This window comes from Sapajus apella, unplaced genomic scaffold (assembly GCF_009761245.1).
Source record: "Sapajus apella isolate SASKATOON/1434 unplaced genomic scaffold, GSC_monkey_1.0 scaffold128, whole genome shotgun sequence".
In the NCBI taxonomy this organism is placed as follows: domain Eukaryota; kingdom Metazoa; phylum Chordata; class Mammalia; order Primates; family Cebidae; genus Sapajus; species Sapajus apella.
This window is the reverse complement of record NW_022437068.1, coordinates 3,385,070-3,401,113: the sequence shown is the minus strand read 5'-3', so window position 1 is coordinate 3,401,113 and position 16,044 is coordinate 3,385,070. Positions and strand designations below refer to the sequence as shown.

Here is a 16,044-nt window from a genome sequence, read left to right as displayed (position 1 = left end):
TCCCTCCCTGAGCCCATTCTAACTCTGTTCCCTCTCTCCTTCCCCACTGTCACCATCCTTGTCCAGGCCACCAGTGTCTTTTCTTTGGACGACTACATGGCTCCTAACAGGTCTCCCTCCCAGCCTCCACCCCCAACCTGCCATCCACTCTTCATATGGCAGTTGGCACATGCTTCTAGAGCCACAGATTGGTTATGTCACCTTCTCCGCCTGGCTTCAGTCCTTCCGGGACTCCCTGCTGCTCCTGGGATGAAGTTCACGTTTCTCACTGTGGGCTACGGGGCACTGCAGGACTGGCCCATCACCACCAGCCATAGGGCCTGCTTCCAGATCTGCCCCCCAGCCCTGCAGGGCTTTGCACTTGATGTTTCCTCTGCCAGGGACTCTTCCCCTGGCCTCTTCTTCCTTGTCCTTTCCATTTCAGCTCTGGATGCTTCCCCGATCCCTCACACAGGACCAGGGCCACCTGTCCCAGGCTCTCACTTCTGGAGCTCCTCACCTCTGTAATACTGCAGTGCATAATTTTATCCTGTTTATGTTTGTGATTTAGCCATGTAGCAGAGTGGTTAAGACTCTTGACCTTGGAACTAGACTCTGGGTTCAAATCTTATTTATCTCTCTAAGGAAATAAACAGTTTCCTCATCTGTAAAGTGAAAAAAAAAAAAAAGGTATTTACTTGCCTTGTTGTACTGTAGAGAATAAAAGGGGTTACAGGTGTAAAGTGCTAAGAACTGACCTAGCTCTGGGTAAGCGCGAATGATGAAGCGCCAGTGATGGTTATTCTCATTGTTAGTATGATTGCTTCATGACCTTCCACTCCACCACTGTTGGACCCAGCCCCAATGGGCAGGGCCCACGTCTGTCCCATTCACTGTTGCGCCCTTTGTGGCTGGCACATAGTAGGTGTCAGCGCATGCTGACTGCCTGCTGCAGCGAGCCAACAAGCATCTGAAAGAAGGGCCGTGTCCCTGCAGGCATCCATCATGACAGGCACCGTGCAGAGGGTGGCCCTCGAGGGCAGGCCTGGCCACCGGCCTTGGCAGAGGGGCCGGGAGGTACGAGCCTCCCCTGCAGAGATGGAGGAACTGCTACTGCCGACACCCTTGGAGATGCACAAGGTGGGCACTGGGGGTGAGCACAGGAGACCTGGACCCGTGTCCTGGCGCCATGAGCACCGCCGTGGGACTCCAGAGGGGCCCTGCCTCTCTCGGGGCTTTATTCTCCTCCACCACAAAACCTGGTTGAGTTTTCCAAAATGCTCATCATTTGGGTGACACACACACCTGTGATACACACTTGTCTATTATTATTTTTCTTTAAGTAGATGTGCTTCTTTTCCCCACTTAAGTTATTTTATCTATGTATTTTTTTGAGGCAGGGTCTGGCTCTGTTGCCCAGGCTGCAGTTGTGCAATCATGGCTCACTGGAGCCTTGACCTCCTGGGTTCAAGTGATCCTCCTGCCTCAGTCCCCCAAGTAGCTGGGACCACAGGCGTGCACTACTAGAGCTGGCCAATTTTTGTATTTTTTTAGAAACAGGGTTTCACTGTGTTGCCCAGGCTGGTCTCAAACTCCTGGGTTCAGATGATCTGCCCACTCAGCCCCTCAACGTGCTGTGATGACAGTTGTGAGCCACTGCACTCGGCCTCAGTTCATACATCATACACACATGCAAGCCTTCTATGTGTGGGTGTGACTTTTAGTATCTCACACCTTTACATCACTACCTTCAATGAGAAGCCAGTGTCTTGTGCCATCTATAGGTCACTGTATAAAAATAAGATACATGGAGGAGGACAACCCCTAGCCAATGGCCTTCAGAAGCTCTGAGCAGCTCTTTGGTAAATGGGAATGAGTGAGGGTCAGGGGAGGGAACAATGCCCTGGCCAGGTCTCCTCCCTGACAGAGCCAGAGGACTGAGGAAGGGCTGAAAGGAAGTCACTCCTAAGGGCTTCCTTATGCTGGAGTGTCGTGGCCTGGAGCATCTGCTGGGGGAGAGAGAAGGGAGGGGGGCGGGAGTGGGTGAAGGCCTAGGGTCAGGAGGCTGGGGCACTGCAGCCTGGGGGGTGTGTGACTGGCCAGCGTGCTGAATGCCAGACCAAGGGACCTGGGCTATTGTGGGAGGCTGGGGGCAAAGGTCAGAGTTCCAGGAACCTCCTCCTCCTGCTGCTTCCAGGTGACCCTGCACAAGGACCCCATGCGGAATGACTTTGGTTTCAGTGTCTCGGATGGCCTCCTGGAAAAAGGTGTCTACGTCCACACTGTGCGCCCTGATGGGCCAGCCCACCGTGGGGGCCTCCGTCCCTTGGACAGGATCCTTCAGGTAACGCTGGGGCAGGGGGCCCATACTGGGAGCCTGAGGGTGGGGAAAGAGCCTGCATCTATGGGCTGTGAAGAGGGCACGACAATGCTAGTCGTCTGAGTCAGGTTAGCTTAAGCTGCTTTGCGGGCCCCAGCACCCTGAGCCTCAGACGCCGAGCACACACAGACCTTTTTACTCATACCCCATGCCCACTGTGGGCCGGTGGGGGCCTTCCTCTCCCGGGGCTGATGGAGCATCCACCCATCTTGGAATTGACCCTCTAAGATATGTGGCCTCCTCAGACTCCACAGCAGAGGAAACAGACTGTAAAGTCACACGCAGGTTTTTTTCTGCCCTCACCCACAAGCAACCCTCGCCACATTGCTTCATAGCCGATGGACCAAACCCCTCATGTGACCTTCCTAACCGAGAGGGAGCCTGGGAGATGTGCCGCATCCTGTGCTGGGCAACCCCAGCCGCCCATTCTCATGCCCTGGCTATTTTTCTTCCCTCAGTGTTGTTTTTGCCGTATTTATACGAAATTTACTCAATTCGTGTTTTCTCTAAATTGATGGTGCTTTTTCAACTTACATTTACTTTGAAAGGAAACTTTCTGTCTCCATTAAGAGTGAAAAATCTAGCAACCCTTGCTTTGAAATAGGAAGTGGGTGTAAAATGCAAATAAAATAGAAGGAAGACTGTCACATCACACAGTTCTAGGCAGGAGGCTCTCTGAGTGTGTGGTCTGCTCTTTCATGGGAGAGAGGGAGAAAAGCAAGAGTTAGAGGGGTATGAAAGGTATCCCCGCCCCTTCCTAGGGCTTTCGCTTTGGTGAACTGTCACGGAAGGACTGAGAGCGAGTGAGAGGAAGCATGTTCTCTGAGTGTGGTGCTGGAGATGTCAGGGCTTGTGTCAAGGCGGGGGCAGGGCCCACCTTTAGGACATCACATGGCTCTCGCCCCCTTCAGCCCAGCTGGGCTGACGCCTCGGCTCTGTTCCCTTGGTTGTGCCCCATGCAGGTCAACCACGTCCGCACACGGGACTTCGACTGCTGCCTGGCGGTGCCACTCCTGGCCGAGGCGGGCGATGTCCTGGAGCTGGTCATCAGCCGCAACGCGCTGGCACACAGCAGCCGGGCTCCCCGAGCGCCAGGCCCCAGCAGTCCCCGGATGCTCTGAAGTCAGCATGTGGGCCGGACTCCTAAGGGACCACCAGGCAGATCCTGGCTCTTAGACACGTAGCTGGGCTGGAGAAATGGCCACCCATTCATTCATCTGTTGGTCTGGCAGCCCCTGAGCTGGGGATGAGGCTTGGTCTCTGTTCCTCAGGTCTGTGGTGACTGGGGTGCCAGGCCGGGAGGTCCACCCTAGTTGGAATGACAACTGGGGTCTCTTGCTAAGTTGGGTGTCCAAGATGCCTAGAGGAGCCTCCCTTAGGAAGGGTTGGGACAGGCTGCTCAGCCGAGAGGAGAGAGGCCTGGGGGCTGTCCCGGGTCCCTATGGGACCTCTATGGAGAGGTCGAAGATGTAGGGAGCACTTCCTCCCAGCAGAGCCATGGAGCTGGAATGCGCTGCGAGGAGGAGTGAGTTCTGGGCCACAGGACGTGAGCAGGATACCCCAGTGCAGTCATGCACTGGGGCATGAGGCATTCCCATGATGCGTGCGCACACACTCAGGGGATCGGCTTCCTAGAGGGGAGCCACTTCATCTAGAGACTCAGCTGCCAGGGAGGACCCTGCTTCAGATGGGAGCCCAGCTCCTCTTCTCCAGAATGGGAGTTTGGGGCTTGCCAGACCTGAGATTCTGAGATTCCCAGAGTCTGGTCCCCACTTATGAGACGCCTAAGTTGGGGCATCTGGGATCCCAGGAAGTGCTGGCCCTTTGATTCTGAAAGTGGTGATTCTTTCATTTCAGCATCTTGGTCTGAAGCTTCTGGGACTTGAGACTGTAGTTCTGGGCCCATTGGGCAGGCTCTGTGGGCCTTGGGCTCTCAGCCCTCCTGCTGCTTCTGTAGGTTGTGTGGCCGCTGACCCATCTGCACACCCACTCAGCCCAAGCCCCTCCACGTGGGAGGGGTCCTTTTGGGACAAAAGACCCTGGCACTTTCATTTGCCTGCCATCCAATGAAGATTGAAAAGCAATGGACACAGGACCTGGGAGGCGGTAGCACTCCTCTTTACAGCCAGGTCAGCGGAGGGAGGGAGATGGTAGAGAGACAGGCCGAAGAAAAAGATGGGACAATCTTGCCCAGCAGAGGGTGTCCAAAGTGCTCATTAAAACAAGTCTATTCCCACTTGAAATCTGGAAGCACCAGCATCCCTTAAAATTGTTGTCCTCAGTGTCCACAAATCAGAGACCCTCTTCATTTTGAGAAGGGCACAGGCCTCCCTGGTGGTCTGGCGAGCGGTGCCTGGGGTGGAGTGGGTAGGGGTGAAGTCAGGGCTGGGGATGTGCTTTGCCTGCCCAGCTCTTACAGGCGTCTCAGGAAAACGGGGCACCCACTCCCACCTCCAGGCAACCGGGAGTGTCTGGAGGCTAGAAAAGTGCTTTTCCATTTGAGGGAACAGACGAGGAGTCAAGAGCCCTGTTCTTTTCACCCTGGGTCTGTTATCTGTTTGCTGTGTGACCCAGTCTGTGTTGGACCCCCAGCCCCTCTGGACGATCATGGGTGGACAGTCTTGAACAAACAGGCCTCCTGGTCAAGGCCAGAACCATCTCTGCCAGCCCACCAAGGCCTCCTTGGGGACCTGCCCACGCTGTCTCCAGGGGGCCTGCCCCCCTCACCCCTCCCCTCCACTTCCCCGGGCCCTGCCCCTCAGCACCCTCCCTGAGGGCTCAGCATGCCTATGCCTGGGGTGCCCAGTGCCTCTGCCATCTTGGATTCCTGTGTTCTCAGCCCAGGGTGAAAGGGTACTGCCTGTCACAGGGCACCAAGCGAAAGCCAAGAGCTCTCACTTTTGCAGGTGAGGGAAAGCACGGCACAGGACAGGTGTGGCTTCTGGAAACAAGCAGCCATAGCTGTGTGACTTTGGACAGGTGGCTCAGCCTCTCTGGACCTCTGCTAAGCAACAGGGCTGAACAGGACACACTCTCAGGGCCTCTCGGCTTGGGAAAACTGCATTGACTCCAGGACTCCAGGCGAGGGAAGATGTACCCCGACTCTAACCAATACCCCGTCTCCCTCCTCGGGCTGAGGCCTCTGCCATTCTCCCAAATGTATGCAATCAGGCCCGTGGCAGGCCTCCCAGCCACGCCGGCCTCCTCATATGCAATATTTCTCCTGGCTTCTCATGGGGATGTCATCCCAGACTTGACATTTCCTGACACCCTTCCCCAGCGAGCGTCCTGCCTGCCTATGCATTTTGGGAACAGCCCCTGTGACATGTCCCCTTCTACCTGCCTCCTCCCCCAAAGCTGTATTTTTCTCTGGCTTAGATTAGCACATATTCCTCGTAAAGTATTTTTCTACATCGGGTTTTCTTAGGACTCTTGGGAAGCACAACACGCCAAGGGGCTATATTGCAAAGGCCGCCTATGGTCTGTTTGGGGCCCTCGTCTAGGTCTTTGTCCCACCAGGGGTTGCAGTGGCTTGGGGGTAAGTGCTATGGGGGCTATTTTTTAAAATAAAGTTATTTAAATTCACCTAGAGTAGGGTGTTTGCTTTTTTTTTAGAGTCAGCTTCTGTATGGGTCTCGTGACATCTCGCCTGCTTTTGATGAATTCATTAATTCAAAAAGTTTGCCATTTGCTTCCATCATCCCGCCCCTGGGCATACGACATGAATCAGGCAGATTTAGGTCATGTCTGCACATTCTGGTGGCAGGCAGACAATGAACAAGGAAGCACATAAAGAATGATTTCAACAGGCATAACGTGCAACAACAACAAACAAGAGGGAGCTATGGGCTAGAGGGGCCAGGGTGAGGGGCTTTAGCGCAGTGTTAGTAGGGGTTTATCTCATGAGACGACATTTGCAATGAGACCTGAAGGCAGGAGCCAGCCTCCCTGGAGACCTAGAGGAAGAGTGTCCCAGGCAGCGGGCACAGCCAACTGTGCAAAGGCCATGAGATAGGAATGAGTTTGGCGGGTTCAAGGAAGAGAAGGCCTGGGAGGGGAATGGGGTGGAGACTAGGTTAGAGGTAGCAGGGAGTGGTCTAGAAGGCATGGGTAGGGGGAACGGATTTGATTCTCTGTGCAGCAGAAGACCAGAGGCAGACAATGGTGCCTGCGTGTGGAGTCTCTTTAGCCCAGGGTGGGAAGGTAGTGGCAGGAGGCCAGCCTGGGGTCCAGCTGCTTGCTGCCCTGGAGTGTCCAGAGGGTGTCTAGGGCAAGTGAGCTGTGGGGCCTGGGACCCAGAGGCCAGGGTCAGGCCCCACTGCGGGGGGCAGGGGGGCACAGTTCTGTGATCGGAGGAAGAGCTTCTTCCCAGGAAGTGAGTATCCTACCTTGGGAGCAGTGCAGGCAGGGAAAGGCCGAGACAGGTAGCAGGCACTGCTCTGAGCGCTTGGTAAGAACTTGCTGGATCCTCCCAGCAGCCTTTGGAGGTGGGCTCTATTCTTGTCCCATCATGACAGATGAGGAAACAGGCACAGAGAGTTTGAGTAACTTGCCAAAAGCCACATAGGTAGCAAGGGATGGAACCAGGGCTTGAACACAAGCCACATGGCCAGGACACATAGGGAGGGAGGGAAGCAGAGGCTGTCAGAAAGAGCCAGAAAATGGGAGTACAGTGGTGTTCTATTCAACGTTGTCTATAAATGAGTTACTGAGAATTTTGACTGGTTAGTTGGGCAACGGACCTGACTGATTCCCGATTTTGTCCAACCCAAAGGGTGGGGGAGGCTGTGAGCAGGAAGGCTGCCCCAAACACAGACCAGTTCTGAGGCCAGAGAGCCCCTAACTGGGTGTTAATGAGTGACTGCACCTGGTGGTGGGGGAGTGGGAGAAGGACAATCAGGTTAGCTCCTCACTACCCTTCCCCACCTGGCCACCCTTCAGCTTCCTGCACTTCCAGGAGGGCAGCCCAAGGCTAAAAAGGAGGGACTGACAGCAGCAGCAGGTGAGCGCCTAAGGCTAAGAGCATCCCCTCCAATCATCCTGGTGGCCTTGATGGGGACAACGGTTTATTCCAGATGGGGAGACTGAGGCTCGGGTGACTGCTGCCAGATCTCCCAGCTATACAGGGCCAGGCACGTAGCAGGTAGAATCAGTAGAGCCAGTCAGAGCAGACCACGAGTTCGTGGGCCTGGGTGTGAATCCAGGATCCTTCATGGACTAGCCTTATGCCCATGAGCGAGCAAGCCACTTCCTGTGAGCCTCCGTGTCGGAGCCTCTAGCCTGGGATAATACATACCTTTGAGGAGCATCCTGGGATTGGATGGGAAGCCCTTTGTAAAACGTAAAGCGTTTGCCAAACGTGGTGGGGGACAATGCCTCACCGGAACACAACCCCCACACATGTTGGATTTTAAAAAGGAAATGTTTATTTTCATGTTATAAGGTGATTACAAACTCCTCTAAAAAAAGCAAAGATGAATTTAAAATATCGATATACATATTTATCTAAAAAGCAAAAGAGAAAAAAACCCCTGCAAAATACAGGGAATCATATCATAAAACATTTATACACAAACGCTTGTATACTGCAAGACTGAACTACACACCACGGATCTTGTTCAAATACAAATGTTCCTCCTCAGAAGAGTCTCTTGTTGGTTGATTTTTTTTTTTTTATAAAAGTTTAAAATACCTTAAAAATATTTTGAAGTTTTAAAAAAATGTCCTGATGAGCCAGACATATTTCTGGAAGGAGGAAAGACCCACGTTCTCAGCTTTCTCTTGTGCTAAATACAGAGTCACAGTTGCTAGGGATTGGAAGATTAATTGGGTTAAAAAAAAAATGAAACCAACATCTCAATTTGAAGCCAAATATATAACAGGATGCTCCATTCCTCAAAGAACACGTCAGAACATGTCTGTAGTGACATCCACAAGAGAATAATGAAAAACTGCTTCCTATTAAAACAATACATATTCTGAGGGTCAGGGGGAGAAGGAAAGGAGGAGGCTGCCCCCGGTTTCTGGACTGCCCACCTCTACAAGTTTTGCTCTCTCGGTTTGTTTTGTTTAGTCTTGTGGTTTTGTACTTCAACTTTGCACACAGAGGTATTTACCACATCTACACAGACAGCCTGGCCTGGGACCACAGGGGTCTGAGGGATGGATGGGACCTCAGGCCACCTCGAAGGATTTTCTCCTGGGTCCTTTCCTGGCTTGTGTCTGAGTCTCGGGTATAGGGTGTGGGGGCAGTAAGGTGCCTCTGCCTTTAGATTAGCTGCCCAGAGCATTTCCCCAGGGAGAGGGGCTGTGCTGGGAGATGCTGGCTGGGCAGGGGATCACTGGGTGACGGTACCCGGGTGATACAAGAATGCCCTGAGCTGGGCTGGGGGGACATGCTCTGCTCCCGCCTTATGCTTCCCCACTGTCTTTGGGGGCGTGCTGGGGGCCTGGGGGCAGTGAAGGAGCTGCACATGGCCCAAGGGGTTATGCTGTCCTGGAAGGAGAGCATCCAAGGCCACTTTCTGCTGCCTGTGAACTGCCCGCAGAGCCTTGGGGTCAGTCTGGAGCCAGGGTGACTTCATCTAAATCCTGCCTAAGGATCTGGCCCACCTCTGGCTTCTCTGCATCTCAGTTCCCTCTTGCACAAACAGGGATCTCAATTCCAATCTCGCCGTGGGCTGCTGGGAGGAAGAAGGGCGCACCCGTGCAGAGCTGGAGTGTGCAGGTGCTCGCCACCTCTACCTGAGGCCAGAGTCACCCAGCTCACCAAGCCACAGCATGGGCCCTGTTATTCTGCGAGGATGGTGGGAGTGTGGGTGCTGCTGCTCCCCGCATCCCTGAACATGGGGGGCAGGGCATTTCCTTTTTCATATAGGCTTGTCCTTGGTTGTCAGGAAGACCTTGAAGATGTTGCTCGATGTAGCCCTGGTCTTACCCTCACTACTCCCTGCACCTACCTCGGAGAACCTGCCGCTAGAGCTGCTTCAAGAAAGTCCAATTCCGTTCCTGACTCACAGTGCCTCCCTGGGCCTTAGTTTCCTCATTTACAACAAGGACATTGGGTTAGGGAACCCTGGAGGCCCTTCTCTCCCTGACAGTCAGGAATCTCCACTGTGGCCCTAGCATGGCCCATCTCAACACAGCATCTCCCATTTCTTCATCTTAAAAAGTTGCTTCAAACAACCCCCTCACTTCCTTTCCAGATCTGGCTGGCTGGGCTACGTGTGGGCACCAGCATTTCTGACCCATCCCAAGCAGAAAGCAGGTGAAGGACTTTGCCCATTCTCTATAGACAAGTGGACCAGAGTCACGAGCTCCCATGGAGTTTCGTTTATATGGAGACATGAAGGTTGAGCATTATTACACAGGTACTTGCAGAGCTACGCTCTGCACACAGAGCCAGGGCTGGGTGAGAGGGCTGCAATTGGAGACAGGTGCCTCAGGAGAGGGTCGAGGAATGGCTTGGGGAAGGTGGCCGGCCTTCCTTCCAGGCGGGGCCTGGGGACTTGGTCTGCATATGTCTTTGGTCTAGAATTTGGTCTGGGAATCATAAGAAGAGGCCTTCCTCAGGCCATATCCAGAATGTTACAATTCGCCTACCAACCCAAAATAGTGTGGCCTTTCACCCGGGGAGGAGCCCCTGCTGCGGAGACAGAGCATGAAATGACCACAAATGCCCAGGTAGCCACTGCGTGCCAAGCCCCCTCTTCCCCACGTGCCACCTGCCCTCAGTCATTGACAGTGGTTAGTTTACTAAAATTATACAAGACAAAGGAAAATAGGTCACGATGCTACTCCATAAAATCAGGGAAAAACAGTAAAATCAAATCAGACGCCACGGCAACCATAAATACATAACAAAAATAAGAATAGGTTAGAATGGGGAGAGTTTGGAATAGGACTGGGTGTTGTTTGGCAGAGTAGATAGCTTTGGAAACAGTGAAATGTGTATGCTTGCCAAAGACGGGGTTCAGAATTGCCCCTTGGGAGGGGGGAATCAAAGGCTTACTCCTCCTCCCAAATTTAAAAAGGGGGTTTCCAGAGTTCCAAGAGCCCCTGCTATGAAAACTCTCCAGTCTGCACCCCTCGAGGCAGTCACTGCCTTTGTGCGTGATCATGCTTCGGTTCCATTTAGACTGAGCTTGGAAGTGACTGTTCAAATGGCACAGTTTAGGTCCAAATAGGGGCTGGGTGGGGTGTGTCTGCCCACGGGGTTTGAAAGGTGTAGTACCTTCTCTCCTGGTTCAGAGACAACCTCTGTTCTACATAAGGCCCTTGGTCAAGCCAGTTCTGTAGGGGCCAGGACCCTGACAATCCCAACCTTCTAGAAAACTCTCCTTGGCCTTCTCTTTTGGGTTCCCATGTGGTGAATGTCTGACACCAGCTATTGCAGGGGTTTTGAAGTGATGTGCTTTGCTATAGCCTAGGTCAGCACCACAGGCTGCCCTTGTTCTGAACTGGGAGCACTTCCCCCAGTGGAGGATCCAGACTCAAAAGCTGCTCTTGGTGTGCTCTGCTAGGTGCCAGGGCAGCCCAGGGTGGCATCTTGAATGAGGGCTTGGCAGGAGTCTCCCAGGCTCTGGGAGATGAGCACAGAGCTGAGGGTGGGAAGATGAGGAAAGAAAGCACCCCTCCCCTACACTGGGCCCATCTGCTTGCCTGGCGCCCACATCCTTTGGTCCACTCACCTCCTCACCGCTCCCCTCATCCCTCCACAGGTGTGTCATGCTTCATTCCTGCAGGCAACTTTAAGAGATGCTGAGATGTTGCTTGGGGCATGACCAGAACCTGCTATGACCCCATTCAAATGCAACAGACTCATCTGAGCCCTGAAACCCCAGCTCCTGCCGGGAGGACCTCTGGTCCTTCTCTGCCTCCAATGCCCCAGGAAGGACTGTGGCCCCCCGTGCCTTGGCCACCTCTTGCGAGGATGAGTTGTCAGCCCCATTCCTGCCAGCCTTCTTGGATCTCTAGCTGCTCCCTCTCTGGCCAATGGTTCTGACCGTCTATTGACTATCCACCCACCATCTCAAAATTAAAAGTGGGATTTTGCATCTGGTGCAAGTTTCTACAGCTTTTACAATGAGACTCTGCTACAGGGCCTCCTCATTCAGCTTCAGCCAGTCTCTTTTATGTGAAGGGTTGGTTCATTCATTTGGCATCTTTCTTCTTCACTAAGCCAAGATTCATAAGGTATCTCCTCACCACCCTCCTTTCTCCTTCCCTCTGGGTCTGCCAGCTAGTGGATCCACTGGCCTACTATTTCTTCCAACTGAACCAGGATTTGGAAGGTACACCACCTTAAGATGGGTCTGGAGTCCCAGGAAAATGCCATCCTGCGTTTGCTGGACAGAACTTTCTGCCAGCTACACAGCACCGAAGAATTGCTTTTGAAAATGAGATCTATTGCTGGCAAGAAGATCGATTCAAGTGGTAAAAGTATATCACAATCTCTAAGTGTATATATACTTATATGTAAAAAAAAATACAAAGAAAAATTTACCAAATTCCCATAAAATACATCTAATTCAGTATGAAAGCTCTGCCTCTCCACGGACATTTTCCCGTGGGTTTTCTTTTTGTACAAAATATCCCCCAAATCAAAACAAAATACACACACGCATGATACACACACATACACCCCCACATACACACACACAATTACATTTTCTGTGACAATTACAAAAAAAAAAAAAAATCCTAGTGCAAATATAAAGCTCTGTAAACCTGGTCCTATGAGAATCTAATGTTAGTAAACAGCAGGAAAGCGGCCGGCCCCGTCGACCCGAGAGAGCTCACATCATGGTCTCCACAATGATGTGTGTTGGTTTCATGAGAGTGCCGTTCATGACGGTGCGAGAGCTGTAGGGTGTGGCTCCCTCGCGCTCCACAGCCCAGCGGTTGGGTTCCCTTGGGGTCAGCAGGTACTTGACTCTCTGGAAGAAGGAAGACAGGAGTGGGGAGGAAAAGTCAGGTGGCCTGGTCTCCCATTCGCTGGGGCCATCTGCCTCCTCCTGAACTGGCTGATGTGCTGTGTGGTCTTTGGCAAACTCACACCTTCTCTGAATGTCCTGTTTTTGTCCTTTTTGGAAATGAAAGAATTGAACTAAGGTGCTCCTAAAGTTCTGCTAGGCCCTGACTCAAGGCAGAATTCCTGTTGGTAATTTCCTTCCTTGGCCAACCCCTGCTTACATTCCTACAGGGACTGGGGATTCAACCTTCACGTGCTTTATTCTTCTATGGAACTGAAATACGCCTCCCTGTGATTCCCTCCCCGACTTCTCTGCCTTGCAAAGCAGCAGCTTAGTTCCTGTCCTGTGTATGCCCTGAGTTGGACAACTGTCTTAAGCCTCCATGGCTTCTACCTTCCCCAAGAAGAAGCTCCACACTCCTCAGCCTCCCATAAGCTACACTTCCTGCCTTTTTGCAGAGACAGGTCTTCCCTATTTCCCCGAAGGCATCCAGTCCTCCCAGCAGGGTTTCTGTCTTAAGGCCTTGGAGAACCTCTCTTGCATTTGAGCTGCCCTTCCAAGGAAGAGGAGCTGCATGGGAATTCTAGATTATTCCTGAGCAGGGTGAGTTTTGTCCTCATAGTTGGTTGAGGGTCCTCTCCGAGGACACCCAGAAAATTCATGTCAGAACTGGGGCTCAGATTCCCACCCCCAGCCCACCTCTTGCCAAGTGTCCACTCAGAGACTCAAATAGGCCAGAAAGAACAACAACAAAAAAAGCCCTCTTTCTAGGCATTTACATTCAACTTAGGTATGTTACGCATATTTAAAAGCTGCTTTTATAAAAGCTAGGACTATAGGCATGGTAGTACGTGCCTATAGTCCCAGCTACTCAGGAGGCTGAGGCAAGAGGATCGCTTGAGCCCAGGAGTTTGAGGGTAGGATCGTGCCACTGCATTCCAGCCTGGGCAAAGGAGCAAGGTCCTCTTTTTTTTTCTTTTTAAATCCAGTTTTCCATCTTTTCTTAAAAAGTTGCAAGATCTGGCAACTGTGCGCTCAGGTTCCCTCCTTTCAGCACCTTCTCCAGTTTGCTCCCAGCCCTACCTCGTGGCTTTCCTCACCTGAGCCACCTGGCAGCTCTCCCTCTTTTACTTTGCTTCTCCATGTCCACACAATGTGCTGTGCATAGGAGGATGGCGGACAGTCAAACCCCTAGGCAGCCACCTGGGGCTCTGCCTACAAAGAAGGGTCAGGCACAGCTGGAGTCATCCTGGGACAGAGGTCTGGGTTTGCCAGAACCTGGCTCAGAGAGAAGCTCATGGCTGGGAGGACACCTTGATTACTTGTGCAGGTGGGAGCCCCGGAGGGGCACATGGGAAAAGAGACGGATGGTGGCTCAGCTGCCTTCAGAGGGGGCTTTGGTGAAGTCAGATTGGCACACGAGGACAGGGTACCAGTGTGGGGTAGAGCCTGCCCTCACCCATTCCCCACCTCTTTCCCCCATGCCAACCCCATTCCACCCAAACTTCTAAATGTGGGCTGGACGAATATTTTTAAATGAGGCTTTAAAGGACACTAAGTTAGTGACCTGTCGGGTGTCCCCTGAACCAAAAGTATGTAATTGCTGTGGGCACTGACCAATCGGAACAGAGACCCCTAGATCAATCAGAACCTTAGAGACCCTTGCTGTGCCCTAAGGAAGCCTCTGGTTTCTGGACAGTAAGGACATTCTGGAAATTCTGGTTGGGTTGGCCTGGAGTATTGAACGGGCACCTGGAGGGCTCAGGACAATCACTATTCCCTGTCTGTCCCCAGGCCCAGTATTTCAGTCTGTTAACAGCTCAGAGGGCCATTCAGTGTTCTGGCTGAAGACTGGTTGTGGTCCTGCCCTCTATCCTTTGAAAAAAATAGAACAGGTCTAGAGCTCCAGGAAAACCCCAGGGGCCTCCTCATTTTCAAGGATTTCTTCCTGCCCCTGCTGGCTTCCTCAGTCTCCCCCCCTCTCCAACCACCAGCACCATCTCCAGGCCATTCCCCTGCCCAGGAGGAAATAGGACCCAGCCCATGGGGGGAGCCAGGACCCCAGGACATCCTGGCTCCAGATTTTTAAAAGAGAATAACAATAAAAACAGGCCAGAACAAAACAGTGCACTCTTGGAGCCAGCCCAAGCTCAAAAGGTTAAGGGAGATTCTGAGAAAAGAATTTCTTGGAAAGAGCCAGGGCTTTGCAGGGCCTGGGATCTCCAGAGCTGTTGGAGGAATTTCTGAGAGGAGGCTGGAGGTAGGTGGGGCCAGGGGAGGCCCTGGCAGGCATAGGGGCAGAGGTCTGGCTGCCGCCACAGATCTGGAGAAGACCCCAGCAGGGGCTGGGATGATCCTAAATTTGGCTCCACAATCAGAGAAGGCATCTGGGTGGGGCTCAGCCTTCCTCCCCAGGCTCCTGGCTTCGTTTCACCGTTTCAGGAACACGGCCCCACTGGTCCCAAGATAAAGCCCCAGCTCTTAGCTCGGCATCCAAAGCTATGGTCACCTCTCCAGCCTCACTGCCCACGCCCACTCTGCCAACACCAGGAACACCCTTCCCTCCCACATTCTCCCACCTGGCAAGTTCCTCCTCGCCCACAGCCCTGCTCCCATCTCCGTAAAGCCTCTCCCATGGAACTGCACTTGCTTCCCATCTTCCCACAGTGCATTCTCCTGCCCACAAGCTGATCCACTGGGTGAGTGAGGGAACTGGCTCAGAGAGGGCAGGTGACTTGCCTGAGGTCACGTAGCAAAGCGACAACAGCCACTTTTGGCCTCATTTCTCCCACCTCCCCTGGCGCTAGGCCCAAGCACTCACCACGAGAAATGGCCCCTCAGTCTGACAGAGGCGGATGATGATGACCAAGGGAACACAGAGCATGGAGGAAAGGGCCAGGCTCCAGCCCAGCCCAATGGCCCAGTTGGGGTACACATATGTTTTGTTGTAGGTCAGGGGTACATACTTGACGAGAGAGAAGATGAAGCATCCCTGCGGAGAGACGGGGGCGGTCAGGAGAGGGGTCCTGAGCGTTGGAGGGTGGGGGCTTCTGGGACCAGGACAGGCCTCAACCCGAGGAAAGGGTCTCTCTCCTTGGGAAAGGACTGGCTCAGGCATCACACCCTCTCTGCTGCCATAAGGATCTCCCCCCGGTGCAGAGTAAGCCACTTCCCTGCTCAAAACCCTTCTGTGGCTCCCAGCGACAGCAGATGCAGCCCAAACTCCTTGGTGTGGCCGGCAGCGTCAGCAGGAGCTGCGCCCCTTCCTCCCTCATTTGCCCCAGCTCTCCCTCCATGCCCACACTCCAGCCACCCTGAAGAATTCCTTCTAGCTCCTCCGCCACTGGCCTCTGGCCTGGGCACTGGCTGTTTCCTCTGCCTGGCCCTATTTCCCCTCATCTTGTTCTCATCCTAACTTCGCTCCACTGGGCCTGTCTTACTTGCCTAGACACCAGGCAGACCTCTCCTTCCAGAAAGTGAGTGGCTGTAACCATCCCTTGGGCACACGTGTTCTGCCAGACTGTGAATCTGACAGTAGGAACGTGTGCATCTTGTCCCGTTTCTTTAACACCCAGTGCAGCTCCAGGTACATATAGCAGGAGCACAATGAGAGCTAGCAGCATAGATGAAAGCCTTTCTTCCCCCACTGCCGCCCGCCATCTCTATCTCTGAGCCACTTCCATCTCCATCTCTGAGCCGCCCTCCATCTCC

General features: G+C 53.2%; 2 protein-coding genes across 10 annotated transcripts in view; one reads left to right on the top strand and one right to left on the bottom strand.

Annotated features, from left to right (window-relative positions):
• GRIP2 (glutamate receptor interacting protein 2) overlaps window positions 1-8,192 on the top strand; it is a 113,561-nt gene extending 105,369 nt beyond the window's left edge. For 4 of the 6 annotated variants that reach the window (XM_032262331.1, XM_032262333.1, XM_032262330.1 and 1 more), the window contains 3 exons: window positions 976-1,119; window positions 2,177-2,323; window positions 3,322-5,970. In XM_032262331.1, coding sequence (XP_032118222.1) covers window positions 976-1,119; window positions 2,177-2,323; window positions 3,322-3,480 — 450 coding nt within the window. In that variant the 3' untranslated portion in view covers window positions 3,481-5,970. Of the gene's footprint in view, window positions 1-975; window positions 1,120-2,176; window positions 2,324-3,321 lie in introns of all 6 variants that reach the window. The other 2 variants (XM_032262332.1, XM_032262334.1) reach the window with 2 other exon arrangements.
• The window catches only part of SLC6A6 (solute carrier family 6 member 6), an 88,335-nt gene continuing 80,053 nt past the window's right edge, over window positions 7,763-16,044 (bottom strand). For 3 of the 4 annotated variants that reach the window (XM_032262335.1, XM_032262338.1, XM_032262339.1), the window contains 2 exons: window positions 15,155-15,325; window positions 9,673-12,297 (listed from right to left, as the gene is read on the bottom strand). In XM_032262335.1, coding sequence (XP_032118226.1) covers window positions 12,157-12,297; window positions 15,155-15,325 — 312 coding nt within the window. In that variant the 3' untranslated portion in view covers window positions 9,673-12,156. Of the gene's footprint in view, window positions 12,298-15,154; window positions 15,326-16,044 lie in introns of all 4 variants that reach the window. The other variant, XM_032262337.1, reaches the window with a different exon arrangement.